At 34.0% G+C, this 16,685-nt stretch overlaps 1 protein-coding gene across 9 annotated transcripts in view; it reads left to right on the forward strand.

The window, feature by feature from the left end:
• Nucleotides 1-16,685, forward strand: part of LOC136026982 (rho-related BTB domain-containing protein 1-like) — a 218,748-nt gene that overhangs the window by 154,986 nt on the left and 47,077 nt on the right. For all 9 annotated transcript variants that reach the window (XR_010617465.1, XM_065703854.1, XM_065703855.1 and 6 more), the window contains one exon: nt 8,686-8,832. Coding sequence is in view for 8 of the 9 variants with exons in the window: in XM_065703854.1 (XP_065559926.1) it covers nt 8,686-8,832 (147 nt within the window). In the remaining variant the exon portion in view is untranslated. The remainder of the gene's footprint in view (nt 1-8,685; nt 8,833-16,685) is intronic.

The raw sequence follows: 16,685 nt of genomic DNA on the forward strand, positions 1-16,685 counted from the left end.
CTGAGAAATTAATTTGTATCTTATGACTGTTACCAAAAAATTACAAGTAAAATCACAAAAATGTTAATAAGGGCTAAAATTTGCTTTTCAAGGCCACTATCCCCCCCATACTGACACTACTGATTACTACTTTGAAAGGTTAGTTGTTTTTTTTTCTTTTCCTCTGATGATGTCTTTGGCGAAATACATATTTTGTCTTTTCGTTTCGTTTAGGCTACTCGCTGAAAATTACCGTTTGGTTTTGTCTTTTTCTTCATTTTATACTTAGTTTTTAAAATTTCTTTTAATTCCCTTTGATTTTGATGTGATCTGTCTTGAAAAGGTAATAAATTCATTTTTGGTTCATGACTGTCACTGAAAACTATGTAATCATTTAACAGTTTTTTCATGACAAAAACGGCACAATTTCTAACGGCATTTTTTATGTTTCTACTTTTTGACACGTTTAGTAAAAAAGAATATATAATAAATATAGCATATATTTAAATTTTTAATACTTCTTCTGATTCGAAAAGTGAATAAATTTCTTTATAATTCTTCTATTTTTCTGAAAAATTTATGACAATTTTTCTTGACAGATCTGACAGTTTGGGTTTTACAGTTTTTCTTGACAGTTTTTACAGTTTTTCTTGACAGCTTTCCTTGACAGGAACGATACTATTTCTAAAACAGTTTGATGTATTGAAACTTTGACGATTTAATTGAAAAAGAATAATGAATATAACAGAGATTAGTTTTTATTACAATTAGTGTAGAAAAGGCGATCAAAAACTTACTGTCAATTCAGTTTATCTCTGAAAAGTTTAACAATTAAAAGTCTGTGATAAAATTTAAAACAACATTTAGAAATATCATTAAAAACAATCGTTAATTTTTGTTTAACGGCTTAGAAATTTCTTCCATGATAAAAAGGCTCCTTTTTCTCATCCGTATTTTAGCGCTTATGCCTTATGGTACGTTTGGCAAACGTACCAAATAAAAGTAATCCATTAATAGTAAACGAGATTTTGATATAATATTGTTTGTTTTACTTTTAACCACAACCAATGTTGACCATCGGCCTACTGTCTAGGGTTAAACAGAAAGCAGATTGTCCTTGATTACGGTGGGAAGATCGTTGCAACGGAAGATTTAAGGGAAATGAGAACTTCCTGGGAGGGTGTAAAGAGGGAGGCTTTGAATAGATTGGGATGGAGGAGGAGCGTGTGTAGCTGTGTTGGCCTCAGGTGGCTTGGTAATGCGGTGAATTATTATTATTATTATTAGTAGTAGCTATCTGCTAGGGATGGTAAAGGTAAGATAGTAAGAGATAAGAAGAAAGTCTATTTAACGATTTGTCAGGTTTTTTTCATGAAAAGAATAGGACTGCCCCAAAAAAGATTCTAGGATTTCAAGATTGCATAATTTAACTTCAGTAAAATTAAACTGTCTAATAAATTTTTGCTTCCAATAAATTATGCTATTTATTGGATGGTCTTTAATAAATTTATTGGAAACTATCCAATAAATATTATGTAGCATTAGTTTTTAATATTTATCTTAAACTTGCTTTTTAAGAAAGTTTATATAATGGAAAACAACAAAAAATGGTCCTACAGCAGATAGCAGTGCTCATCGGCATGGATAGTACTGATACTAGCCAATACTGTCAGTAAAAACAGCAGTGTCAGATTGACAGAATTGACACAAGCGAGACACTACTGACAAGATTGTACAGTAAGTCTTCTAGACGTTTTAATGGTACCGTAGTTCAGATACACAAACGGTATCGTAAAGCAGACTATCATAGGTTGCCAAATATATCAAATTATTACAGGTTGCCGAAACATTTTAAATTATCATTAAAATATATAAAATTATCATTAAAATGATAATTTTAAATGTATATTAAAATGTATGAAATTATCGTTGGTTTCGGAAATATGTCAAATTATCGTTCAAATATATCAAATTATCATAGGTTGCCAAAACATATCATTTTATTATTAAATTTTATGAAATTACCATAAATTGGCAAAATATATAAGATTCTAATTAAAATGTAGGCTATCATCCTATCATAGGTTACCAAAATATATCACATTATCATTTAAATTTGTAAAAAAAAACTGAATTTAGCTATGCTACGATAGTTTTTAGATATACCGATCTCCCTCTCTAAAAATACATCAAGTTATCATCCAAATATACCAAATTATAATAGGTTAATAAATGTACTTGGGCCCAATGAACAGCATGACATCTCCATATGGGATGGAAGAGGTCATAAGATAAGGTTGGAAGGGAACGGGAGCTTCAATGAAGGGAGTAAACACCCTAAAACAAATACATAAGGACAAATTTTTTCACTGGACAAAAAGCGATGTTAAAGAATTGAAGACTAATTTGGGAAGAGCTTGTCTAGACAATTTTCTTTTTTGCCTAGGCGTTTCATCATGTGCGCTTGTGTGGAACTAATTTAGTATTTTTTCTGGTTGATAGCTGACTGTGTAAGCTTGAGGAAGAAAGGATTAAAAACTGTGAAATCAAGATCTTCTTCTTCTAATTTCATTTTGTGGAAGCTGACTAGCTGAAAAAAAAATTGTTCTAAACCTCCACATTTTTGTTAAACTGAATCCTTATACAATTAATTGCTTTCTTATTGGAAAGTTACATTAAACGAAAAATGACAGTGGATTTAAAAAAAAGGGAGGATGAAAAGGCAAAGAAAGCCAACTTACTGAATAGTAATGTAATTGTGTTGCGACTATACTTTGTAAAACAGAAATCATAGTTGTATAATATGAATCACTGATGTCAGAGTTGCGTATGGTATACCCCTTGTCTAATGTTTACCTTGTGATTTGGTGTGTGAGTCAAAGAGAAGGATATTTACCTTCAGTCCTAGTCAATCAAACTAACTTCATTCATATGTTAACAAAGAATCTGAAGCATCGTCCTAACTATGTGATAAAGGAAAAATACAACAACCTGAATTTAGAGGAGATTAACAAGTCATTCTAATGTTTTGTCGAGGTGTCCTATATCATCAAATAATCAAAGGTATAGTTCCAACCCTAGGATAATGGGATAGATGCAAATATCCGATTTTTCAGGAGAGTTACAAGTCATTTTGATGTTGCATTTGTGGAGGTTGCCTATATGGGCAACGAATGCAAAAATTTGAAGAGGAAAAATGTAAAATTCGAATTTCATTTGAGCAAGCCATTTTGATTATGTATTTCTGGGCCTCATAAGGAGGTCAGGTAGGTTTTACGTTTTTGTTTAGACTCACACGGATTAGGATTAAATGAACTTGAAAGCACAAATGCTGATTGTACCCTCCTTTCTATCTAATAAAGGTGTCAAGGAGAATTTATCACTCTTTCCAGTTTTAATCGATCATGGATCGGAAAAATAGAAGGAAATGTATCAAAATATTGAAGGGAAAGGAGAAATAAGTCAATAGAAACTATTTGATGTAAAGGGGGAAATGTTGGCTAATATAGGATAATAGATAACATGACAGAAAATCTTTAATTGAAAAAATGTTGACAAATGGATTCCGCAAATCGAATATATTTGTGTACACACATATAATAACAAATACATTACGTATCCAAAACACAATAAAATACCCAAAAATATATTCAACAAAATCCGTTCAATTGAAACTTGAACATCGTTAACGCCCATTTCTATACATTTTACTGTCAATGTCTCCCTTTATGGTTCTGTGGTGCAACTTGGCTTCAGCTTCTCTGAAACTTTTTTTTATTGTTTTAATTGCCAGAATTAGAACAATCAATTAATAATTGGATATTTCAGTATAAAGATGGATCTAGCACGTTTTAGATTCACTGATACTGATGTAACACATACTGATATTAATACTGATGTAAAATTTTGATTATTCCGGAAAATCTTGATCATTGTTCTATTCCGATAATTTACAACCAGATAATTGACACGTCATAGTAAGACCCAGGAACATGCCTTCTTTTTAACATTCTTCTACGAATGTTAGTTGTCTCGTTGTTACGATTGTTTCTCAACCTTTTCATCTGTTTCTTTTTTTTTCTTCTTTTTTTTATTATTTCTCAATCCTCGTCAATACCTCGCTCTTTACGCTAAAGTTCGAATTTTGTTCCAATAGTTTAAGAATGACCCCTGAATCACAAAGGCCGTTTAATTAGAATAAATAGGTCTTTTGAAAGTACTAAAAAAAACTTTAGCTTAAAGAGCAAGGTATTGACGAGGGGACGAACCCCTCATACACGTAATACTTTCTGTTCGTTTTAAGTTTTAATGTCGCTCCAAACTTTCGGTTAAAATAAACTTGTTTTTGTATTCAATATGTAGATAGATCTCCTCGTACTACGAAGATCTCTTTGTACTTCCAGATAGATCTCTTCGTACTTATAGATAGGTCACTTGCCCTAGTTTCGAAAAAAAAATACATTGCACCATCTAATGTTTGGTGACACTGCATTTTTTTAAGCTGTGAAATCATTTTTTTTTTTTTTGTCTGGAACTAATTTTTCCAATCGTAATAATAGTAATAAGTGTCTGATCTCAATCCCCAACAAATCAGCTGATAACAAAGCTTGAAAAGTGCCAAGTTTCGCCATACGCTTGATGGTGTTGATAGTTTTTTGTTGACACTCGCGCCAGTTGCCACTCTTATAAGTTACCCATACTCTTTGCTACGAACCTTGAAAAAGAGACAAAAGTGATTTCTCTAGCAAGGAATTAAGACACAATGTCAATATTTTACTGTAGTATCTACTACTACTACTAACTACTGCTACTAATTAAGATGAATTAACAATGACATATTGATAATATGATAAAGTGTAATATTATCAATGTGTCAGTATCTGTCTATTTTTAATAGATACTGATGGCGTAGCGTAAATATTAGTTAAAATATTAGGCCTAATTATGTTGGCGTAATCCCGATACCTCCGATGGCGAATTTTCATTTTTGTTTAAGAGATGAAATTCAAAGCGTCTCGACGAAGGAGCTCATATACCATGCTAATATCTAGTATACCTTGTTACCAATTTCAATCTCACTCATCTGAGCTAAAACGTTAACGAGGTCAAGTTATTCTTCTCTAATGAATTATTCTCTATTTCTAGTAAATATTGGCTCTGACCTCTAATCACTTTCTGGTAAGAAAACTTGTCCGGTCGATTCAATGCTTGTTTAAATTTCACAAGTTTTTCGAGCAAAAAAAGGTTCAAATGCACAGTATTAAAGTGTCGAATTTTGCAGTTTTTAATTCTTTTTTATCAGAAAGTAAACTATCAAAATATGCAAAATGTAAAATTCTTATGTAGTAATATACGATCTTTCTGTAACAAGAGAGTCGTTAGGTGGGAAGGGGGCTTCTCCTTTCAAATGCGTAAATTGATTGCCTGTAACTGTACATTTCTTACGTACGCTCAATTTTTCTTTTAACTTTTTACTAAGCTAAAACTAACAACGGGTCAAGGCGTACTTTTTTTCGTACCAAAGAACAAAGAATTCTTCCTTACAGAGATTATATTAAAAAAAAAAAAAAAAAAAAAAAAAAAAAAAAAAAAATCAGTTTCTCCACGAAGGAGCTCATAGACAATGTCAATATCTATACCTTGTTACTAATTTCAATCTCACTCATCTGAGCGAAAAAGACAAGGAAACCATAGCATCTCTTCTCTAGTGAATTGTTTCCTATTTCAAGCAAATATTGGCTCTGACCTCTTATCACTTTCTGAAAGTAAACATGTTCGATCGATATAATGCTTCTCTGAGTATTGGTTTATTTCCGTGATGAATAATCTTCTCAAAAAAATAGGGAAATGGATCTTAAGCAAACCAATTTTCTGATGAATATATAAATCGAAGCTTTCTAGTGGAAAATAGGAAGAATTATTTTCTATTTCTTTCACCTTGAATTTATTGAATAGAATACGTTTGTTTGCTACATTAGCAAAGATGTACTAGCTTAACATGCAAAATATAAATTAGTACATGCGATGTCAACATAGTGAATTAAAAAGACAAATTAAAATTAAACTGTTGAAAGAAAAAGCAAAATTTTCTGTAAAAGAATAAGTTTGTTTTTCTTTGTCGATTTGGATGTTTTAGTATTCAATTCAAAAGTCTTGCTTTTATGTTTTATGATTGGTTAGTCCCTTACTCTGAATGGGGCAAATGGATTCGTAAGGGTAGAGTACAAGAACAGCAACCCACTTAAACTAGATGCAGGTACTCAGAATCTTTTTTGTTGAGGAAAGGATTTTTATGAAATCTACCAGATTCTGAAATTGTCCTGCGATGCAAAACTACGGTCCTTTTTTTATTCTTTTGGCCAGTGTTCTCTAAGTTTAAAAATTTGGAACTATTATCTTTTATATTATCTATTATCTTTTATATTAAATTATTATTATTCTATATTAAATTATTATTATTTTATATTATTATTTGATAATTATTAGATTATTACTATTATTAGATTATTATTATTATTATTATTATTATTATTATTATTAGATAATAATCATTATCTTTTATATTTAATTATCTATTATCTTTTATATCTAAAGATAAAATTTGGAACTTTTCCTTTGATGTGGGGACCATGAAGCAAGGAAGAAGTGCTTCTATGAAGTTTGTTTTTTTACAATACTTTATAACTATAACTTGAAGTGCGAGGAATTGAGGAGGGGCAACCCCCTTCATATACGGTGCTTCTTGCTTTTCGTCTATTTTTTTCATGTTGCTTCTTGGATTTCGTCTTTTTTTTTTAGTAATCTGTTTGATAAGAACTTTTCCTTCCCAGGCATAAGGTTAACGAGCTTCTGCACCAAAAATGCTAATTAGATGCTACGTAAAAGGAGTGTAAATAGTTCTTTCCGTGTTCTAAAAATAATCACCTGATTGAATTCAAGGAAAACATTTTTTTTTGTTCTGGTGATAGAGGAATCAGTCAATTTATATTGCAAAATTTGAACAACAAAAAAATTTGAACTATACAAGGAAACAATTAAAGTCGCTATTAATTAGGTGAAAATGATTATAAAGATGGATCAATATTAAAAGAAAAAATTATGTAAAATTCTAGTTGAGTGACTTTTGTCTCTCTTGGAAAGTGGTATCCCTCTCAGGAAATAATCAAAAGCCTCAATGGTTACCTTGGAAGGTATTTTAAAGTATCTACCTCTGCCTCTCCTCCTTCCAAAGAGTCCTTGCTTTCAATGACCTTTTGCAATCTTTGTGTTATAAAAGTGAAACCTTGAGAAATAGATATACTGCTCAAATGAGATGCAGGGAAATTGGTTTAAGCCTTCTACCTTTGCTTCGGCCAACCGTCTAGGGCTAAACAGAAAGCAGGCCGTCCGTGATTGGGGTGAGAGGATGTTATAAAGAAAGATTTAAGGTAAATGGGAACTTCTTGTGAGGATGTAAAGAGGAAATTGGGATAAAGGAGGAGCGTGGGTAGCTGTGTTGGCCTCAGGTGGGTTGGTGCTGTGGTGAGCTGTTAGTAGTAGAAATAGCAGTATCAGTAAAGATTTGAAAATCCATATTTTAAATTAGGGCAGAAAACCTTGATATGGCTTAAAATTCTGCTGAAATAACAGTATTTCCCAAGACTATTTCTCAAGACAAGAGCCAATGAAAAAAGGTTGCAAACTCAAAGTTAATGTATTTTTTTTGTTAAGTTTAGATAGATGTCCTGTCTAACCTGTCATAAACCTGTCATCTGTACAATCTTCTAAGCCCTAGAAATAAGAAAAAGGTAGATATAGTAGCTTGGCAATTCCTTCTCAGGGTTTATTATAGGCCTTGGATTCATTCTTGAAACTTTTATTTTATCAAACTCAACTGTTTTCCAAAAGAGCAAGAAGCCTTGTCGAAATGATCTGGCGCAAATTACAGGATGAAATTGAAACTTTGTTGGTGCTAGACAAGTCTTTTGGTGCAAGTTTTCAGTGAGGTTTTTGGTGCTAGACAAGTCTTGCACGGAAAATTACTCTGTTAAAAATGACGTTGTGATGATTATATACATATAAATATAACAAAAGTAGGGGGGGGGGGTCGATTTTTTTTTACGAATTCTTTTTTGATATTCCTTATTTATTCTTTTTTGATATTCCTTATCTATTCTTTTTTGGTGAAATTCCCGAAAATTGGCATTCAAAATATGCTATTCTCACTTGTTTACTGAAAATTACGAGAAATTGGTACGTCTACACTTATGGTTGCAAATTATTATTTAACTTAAAAATAAGTTTTGAAAAAAGTTTAAAACCATATCTTTTTATTGATTTTGGTATGTTTTAGTTCTTTTTGAACTAAGCAAATAATTGTGTGCCGTGAGTATCTGATATATTATTTCGTTTCTATGTGATATGCAGTTCATTTCAACTTTTTATAGTCCTGGCCAGTCCTTGTCGTAGTTAGCCCTGGCAACCTTTAAGGTAGCCCGGCAGCGGGCTGCATCAATATTGTATTGCAGGATGTTTACTTAATGTAGAAGAATGCCGTAAGCACACAAGAAATAAAGATTCGTCCAATTGGTTTCATCCCAAGGAAGATTAAAATTTTGGGTCTAAAATGCTCTTTTGATGCATAGGACGCAACCTCCTTAGCAAAATCGTCCCCATTCTTCCACTTGAGTCCACGCTGCTTATTATTAATTACTTTATTCTTTATAGTGTGAGGGACTGGATCACAGAGGCCGTCCTGCCACATCTCTGCAGACCATAATAACCATGACTTCACTAGTACCCCCTGGTGCGATGAAGCAGTGTCTCCGTTTCCTTTATACTGGTCAAATTGATGTTTCCTTATGTCCAATCGAGGTAAGTAATTTTCTCGGGAGTGTTTTTTCTCAACGCTAACAATCGAGATGTTTTATTATGTTTTCTTTACTGACGTGAATACTGATTGCGGGAAAATGGAACCTGATTACTGGAATATTTACTCTGAATGCTGAAAACTCTGAATGCTCTTCACTCCGAATAATCTTTATTGTTGTGAATACTGATTCAGGGAAACGATGACAGTTTCAAATTTGATTGGTTCTGTCTTGTCCGCCGTTCTCTCCAAATTGATATGCAAATAGCACAACCCCTAAAAGAATTTAAAGAAGAAATACAGTGTGGTGCATAAGTCCCTTTACAATTTTAAAATGAAGTATATTTATTATAATTTCATAATTGTTTTTCATTCGTAAACCAATTAAAATACCAATCTTTATTCTATGTAGTAAAAAAAAAAACAAATAAAGTGCACCACTACAAAAGGTTTTTTATTTATAAAATGGTAACTTTGTACCAAGGTATAACTATGGACTATGTGCTTACGGCAAAAAAAGAATAAAAATAGACAAAACCAGACGAGGGTAATATTCAGTCAGTGGATAAAACAAAGACAAAAAAAAACTTATAAAACAAAAAGAAAAAAAGGCTTAGGATGACTTAGCAAAGTGAGGACAACTAAGCGGAATTCTTTGCCAAAATAGCCCCTTTATCTTTGTGTTTTATTCAATCGCTGAAAATTACCACCGTTTGGTTTTGTCGTCTTCTTTTTGGTTTTTTTTCTTGTTTTTTTTTTTCGTTTTTTGTCATGCGTTATGTATAGCCAGTGTATTTGTTTGTGTGCTATGTAATAAGCATTGGCTTCATCGCCATCTATTTTAAAAAGGGAATAGTCCAGAAACTTGTAATTCTAAGGAATTTAGTTGACTAAAACCATCCCATGTAATTGGAATGTACTGTGTTTAAGTGGAATCTCAAGTCAAATCACGAATGCTTAGTTTTTCTGTCTAAATTCATTCGACCAAATTAAACTTGAAATCACGTGGGATAAATACCTGTAAATAGCAATAATCACCGTGTATTTAGCTAAACTACCCTCATCTTTTTGTGAACATGCTGTTTCGTTTGATTCAGGAGTTCAACTTCGTGTTTTAGCTAATCTGTTGTGTTCTGTTGTTCCGCCGTGCTTATTCTCGTAGCAGGGAAACTATTGCCAGAAATGGTGCTTCTGATGTTAATGGGCTGTTTGAAAAACTATCGGATAAGCTGCTCGAAAAAGTATTTTTTTTTCTTTTTTTTACTTTAGGATCTTACCACTATCTTATCAGGCCTGTACACTACAGTTGTCACGGTCTACGATAAGTGGTTAGGCTTTAGTTAAAGTCTATGATTACAGGCAGCAGGTAAGGCCCTAAAGTAAAAAACATATATTTGGACAGCTTATAGTTTCTCAAGCAGTCTTGGTTACAGCCTTTAGGATAAGCACTTTTTTTTGTTGTTTTCCCCCCTCTCCCACACGATGCATTTTCCCAAAATGTGTCTGATAGAAATTTTGAGATAATTTGTTTCCCTTATAATTTTGAGTTTAATTGAATCCCTTCCAATCCTTTTTTTGTAAAAATTTTTGATTTATGAACTGACGAATACACTCCCAAATTGGATGGTGCACTTATTCGGTAAGATGGTTGGGCATCTTCAGTAGCTGTTGCTTCGTTTAAGACAAACGAACTAATCATCCAATTACACCTAGCTCCATATCAGACACTCGCTGCAAGATTTTAGTGGAACTACCTTATCATAAGGGGGTGTTCTGATCCTAATATTATCACATTGTATTTTTGTAATTTCCCTAAAACGTGAAAAGTTGCCTCATTGCTGAAAGATACTTGAGAACTGGTTCGTCCTCAGAAATACTTTCCAGCATATTGAGTACCAATATTTTGTCGTTTTTGGCTTATCCTCTGGCTGAAGTGCTTGTAACAGCTGCACTTTATAAGTGTAACCGAATTTAAATATAAACAAGAACTTGAGCAAACGATTGTTAAAGTAAAGTTATGTGGTAAAACATCACATCACTGTGTTTGTAATTTTTCTTTCTTGAAGATTTAATAAACTTTGTGAACATCCTGGAAAATACTTGAAATATATCAGTTGGTTTTGTGCAAAAGTATTACCGTCATGTAGCCTGGATTAGGTTTCAATGGGGGTTTATATAATTTGGAGGGATCCAACTGCTTAAGGTGGCTTTTCGTATAAAAAAAATCACATGTTTCACATTAGAGGGAAATCTGCCCACCCTAAGCCCTCCTTAATGTATATTTATAATGTATTTTTATTTAGGCCCTCCAAGAATATTTATTTTGTCCTAGCGCTGTGACAAAAAACATTTCGGTTACTCTGATATTTTGATTCTGGGGCTTATATCAGTGTCACATCGTAGATTTGGCATCGGACGGACGCTAAAATAAATTTCATAACTAGCATTTCCGAAAAATCCGTTTTCAACAATAGAGATGCATGCCAGTTTCAAAAATCGTGTCCACTAGGCGGCGCGTGCCACTTATGACGGAAGTGATAGGTATGGTATGATGTGGCGTGGCTTGGAGGAAGCCTCCCGTGTCTTGCACCGCATGTGGTGAAAAAGTGGCGCACCCAGATGCACATGAGGTGACGTGGAGCGGGGAAGCCTCTGTGAACATTTGATTATGGCTAATCCATAAAAAGCTTCTTTCTGGGACTTGAAAGCTCCAATTGCGTAGTTTTTGTGTATTTTACACTAAAATTTAGTCCTCTGAAAATGGTAGATATCTAAAAATCCTTTTAAGTTGGAGGAAAGCCCTCAAAGGTAAATCTCAGTTATTACAGCGTTGATAGTCTTTAAATTTTCGCCTTCATCTTATTCCAACAAAAGGCACAGGAAAGACATGGTTCTGAGGAAAAAAATATGTTACTGTTGAATATTAGCTTTTACTATCATCTAACTTCTCATAATCAATACAGCCATGCAAAGCCAGGGTATATTCTTAATAATAACCTGATTGTGAGGCGTATGTACCGTCTGTGGTATTGGATGTTCATGTATCGATGGTTGAAGTCTACATAACTGCCATCTGTATTCCTCTTTATTTTGTCTTTTGAAATATTTGTTTTCAGTTTTCATAAGCCTTGTAACTTAAATTCTTAAATTTACAACTTAATAAAAAACATTTTTTTTTTTACTGAAAGTAAGGAGCGATATTAAATCTTAAAACGAACAGAAATTATTCCGTATATGAAAGGGGCTATCCCTTCCCCAACGCCTCACTTTCTACGCTGAAGTTTGACTGTTTGTCACAACTCTGCTGTTTGAAACAGTACAAACTTTAGTGTAAAAAGAATTTCGTGTAGTAATTCTGTAAAATCCCCTCTGTGTAACATTTCCCCTGGAATGCTCACCCCCCAGAAATTTCCTTCCACAAGGATGATTCTCCCTGTTGAAATGCACCCCAACTACACCCCCCCCCCCCAAAAAAAAACAAACAAAAAACAAAACGTCTTTATACATCCCAATATTCTATACGTAAACAATTAGCGAATATCATCAAACAGTTCGTAGTAACGAACTGTAGTAAGGAGCGACCTGGCTCAATAGTAACCGAAACTCTAAAAAACTGAATTTTGATACCAATAGTTACATCAAAAGAATCGCACTTTAATGCTGATTTCAATAATTGCCTCGCTCTTTATGCTAAAGTGTTTTATTGTTTTAATAAGTAGAGTTGTGACAAAGACTCAAACTTTAGCGTAAAGAGCGAGGCGTTGAGGAGGGGACAACCTCTTTCATATACGGAACAATTTCTGTTCGTTTTAAGTTTTAATGAACCTCCTTACTTGCAGTTAAATAAACTTGTTTTTTTTATTTAATTTCTTACAGGCGTCTCCCCAACGACTGTGGGGTCATTATTTGATCTTTCAGCTATACTGAGCAAAATGGCTATTTCAAAATTTTGGGAGAAAAATGGGCATGGTAGGGGACCCAGTTTCCCGTCAATATTTTGGGTCACTTAAAAAGGGCAATAGAACTTCTAATTTTCGTTCGAATGCACCATAGCCCGACCTTCTAGGACCATTATTTCGATACAGTCACCTCTGAAATAAAAAACAACAAACCAACAAAAAAAAACAACAAAGAAATAAACACACATCCGTGATCTGTCTTCTGGTAACAATAGCAAATATTTCCACATTTTCTTGGTAGCTGAATCTGATGGTATGATTTTCATCAAGCTTTGTTTAATTTTACAAGGTGTACCCCTCCCCTATTTAAAGAATCAGGCAAATTTTCTACGGCTCGAAACTTTTGATGACTAACACCAAAGTTGACGAATCTTATATATTTGAGTCAGTATAATAAGCTAATTTTTTTTATTTATCTATTCATATTAAAATTTCGTTTTTTTTTAGTTTCGCTTACTATTGCGCCGAGTCGTTCATTACTTACAGTTCGTTACCACGAATTGTTTGATTACTTAAAACCTGTTTTGTCGCAAATGATGTGTTTTCTTTTTTGCCAAATCGTATATCCAGAGGCATTTCTTATATTATTTTATATAACCGGTAAGTTTCCGTAGCACCCAGCCCATCCCTAATCTGAAAACCTATGACTTGATTTTATAGAAGGGGTAACAGTGTCTGCACATACTTTTCCAGTCAGGTCGCAGTCAGTTAGTTGCCGGATGCTCCCGAGAGAACATGCGTTTTTTTCTTTTATGCCTGAATCCTAAAGGCAAGCGACTATATTTCACTATAGAGATTGCATGCACTCAAAGATTACGATGCAGTGCTTTATTAAAAGTGACAAATTTTTATACGTAATTAGGTAAATATGCTTGTCCCATCTTATGGCTCGTGGAATGAGTTGAACTTTCAAGATGATTTTTTCAGTCCTCACTATTTTTTTACGGTCCTCACAAAGTATTATACGCTATAATAGTAATAATAACCCGTTTTAACCAACTGTACAACACAAGTAAATAGTGAAGGAGCTCACAAGAAAAGAACGAGCAAAAAAAAAGAATAAAAAAAAATCAATGATGAAAAATTGTAAAGGACTATGATTTGGACCAAACCGAGAACTAGTATCCTAATTGACCTTTGTTAAACGAGGACAGAATTCCTGTTGCACTGTTATGACCCAAAAGGTGCTTATTTCGCATAGCAAGTGGCAAATATAATAAACACTTAAAGAATCTAAAATAATTAGCCTCCGTTTGTTAAGATCATGTTAAAAAAATGGATACTCCCAGAAGCGGATAAAATCGCATGATGAAAAAACTACTGTAAAGTTTAGCGATGTTGAAAAGACTGCCGTTTGTAACATAAACGGCTTTAAATTTATAATAATAATAATAATAGATTTTTGTTGCCCATCATGATGTACAAAAGCACACAACTGACGAAGTAGGAAAAACAGAAACGAGACACAATGAAAATAAATTCAAAACTTAACCATTGACAAGCTTATAGAAATACATTCCAGAAAGTAGAATCGAAATTTAGCCGCTTTCGAAATGACTCGATTCTTCTTCGAATAGCGTTTAAGGGGCTAGTGACTCCATATCTGGTTGATACAGTGAAGTTGCTAGTTCGAAAGGGCAGCCGAAGAAGGTGCTTCACATATTTGTAAAAACACTGTCTAATATGAGCAATATCACTGCGAGTGAAAAGCTACCAAAATAGCGAAAGAGCAAGCAAATGCAGGACTACAAAAGCATTGTAAAGAGATCCTAGGATACGGTGACTTAAATTTCATAGCAACTAAAAGGCCATAAGCTTTCCTACTCTTATTCTCAAAAAAATCTTTTAATAGAGTTCGGGTTGAACGCAATTTTTTTCCAAATTGATACTCCAAGGTAAGTTAGGTGATCATGTTCATGAATGACATGTGCATCCAGAGACAAATAGGCTTGCTCTTGGGTACGGCGATTAAAAACCTGGAATTCAGTTTTACTCTCGTTGAACTTCACTCTTTACTCCTACGACAGTCGTACTCCCCTGACAGTATATGGAAATTCTCTTCTATTCAAGTCTGCGTTCGACTAATGTTCAGAATATCATCAGTACAATTTGTGAACGAGATATCAACCCCTCTAGATGTACAATTCATAACAGCTTTGTGTTGAGGTTCAGCTATGCTATTATTGAACAGGGATTGAGAAGCCAGATCTCCCTGTCTAATACCTTTCTTAATTGGAATTTGCGGATTAAGTTCAGAACATTAGGCGATACAATAATCTTAACTTTAGTGATCAGCTTCCTATACATATCCCACAAAGCCTTTAAAACTGGAGAATTCACTCTACGTTCGTAAGCAGTCAGTAGAATGTGGGCATGGATACTAGAGTCAAATGCTCTTAACCATCAAGACCGGCAAAGTAAAGTACTTCATTATTTTCAACAGCATGTACCAACAAACTAGCAATAAGATGATTTGCATGATAGTGGCCAACCTCTTTCTTAAACTCAAACTGACTATCTGGTGTATAACACTTCATCGTTATCCCTGGAATCACAATTGAATTTACACCAAGTGCTGCCAGCAGATTCACAAAAAGAAATACCAAGCCATTAATGAAAGTGAATGAATCTGAGTATCATAAACGTATTGCAAGCAAGGGTAACAAGGGTGGCGGCAGAAAACTTTCCGGGGGAGCGAGACGCCAAAATAGCAGTGATGGCTGGAGACAATTTAAGTGGCTTAGGGCACCAAACTACGACCTTACCCTGAAGAGGGCAAATTTGCCATCAGCTTAAAATTGATTTAAAAGTACTAATAACTATGTTTTAGGCTTTCCAGTCGCAAAAGAAGTAATGCCACACGGTGGCGGCACTGGATTCAACCATGTTGATTCGCTTTATTTGTAATGAAATTAGGCTATATTTGGTGATCTGTAATTCCATGTCAGCTAAAATGAAGGGGGTTGAGTCATTGTTTTGATGGGGGTAGGGTAGATTCCTACAAAAGTACATTTTAATGGACAAACTGATTGCTCTTCCTGAGGCTTAAGATGAATGTTGAAAGAAGTAGGGAGGAATATGAATTGATCAAAATGTTTCTCTATACAGCTAAAATGTTACATTCCCATATCTAAAAACACATAGGTGGAAAAGGCAAGGCAGGTCTTCCTCGGCCCCGCCAGGAAATTTCTTTGCGGTGGCAAATACTGCTTGGAACTTTGTTTACAGCAATTTTAATTGATAATATTTTTCTTTTTCTATTTACATGAAGTACTTCTATGTATTTAAACGAATGTCTGTAGTATATTTATCGATAAGAAAATCCTATTGTAGAGTATCCTATAGATTATCTATCCTATAGTATCTTATAGTACCTGTGGTATCCTATAGTATCTATAGAAAATCCTATTGTTGGTGCGCTGGATTCGGGATCCTTTGTCTGAGAGGACGTGGGTTCGAATCCCAGTGTACCCAATTCTTCAGTTTGGGACGGGGGTCAGTGGCGTGACTCTGTAAGCTTAGCCAGAGTCGACCCAGCTCTAAATGGGTACCTGGAGAAATCTAGAGAAGGTAAACAGGAAGGGTGTGCGAAAGTACAGGATGGCCGGCCCCCAACCCCCCATTGCACTTCCTGGCTGAAGGGCCAAGAAACGGAGATCAGCACCGCCGGTACGGACTGTAAAGTCTAATGCCGTATCCTTTACCTTTTTATTGTAGAGGTTGTGAAGGCTTCAGTTATGTAGAAGATCAAAAGTCTCACAGTATTTTCATTTATACAAATAATAATACTCCTTTTCATCCAACCGAAATTTTTCAGTAGTACTATTAACGAGGACTTCACCAAATTACTATTCATCGCCAGTTTTTTAAGTATATTCAAATTTTATCCCAAATCAAAA

This window comes from Artemia franciscana, chromosome 5 (genome assembly GCF_032884065.1).
Source record: "Artemia franciscana chromosome 5, ASM3288406v1, whole genome shotgun sequence".
NCBI classification, from domain to species: domain Eukaryota; kingdom Metazoa; phylum Arthropoda; class Branchiopoda; order Anostraca; family Artemiidae; genus Artemia; species Artemia franciscana.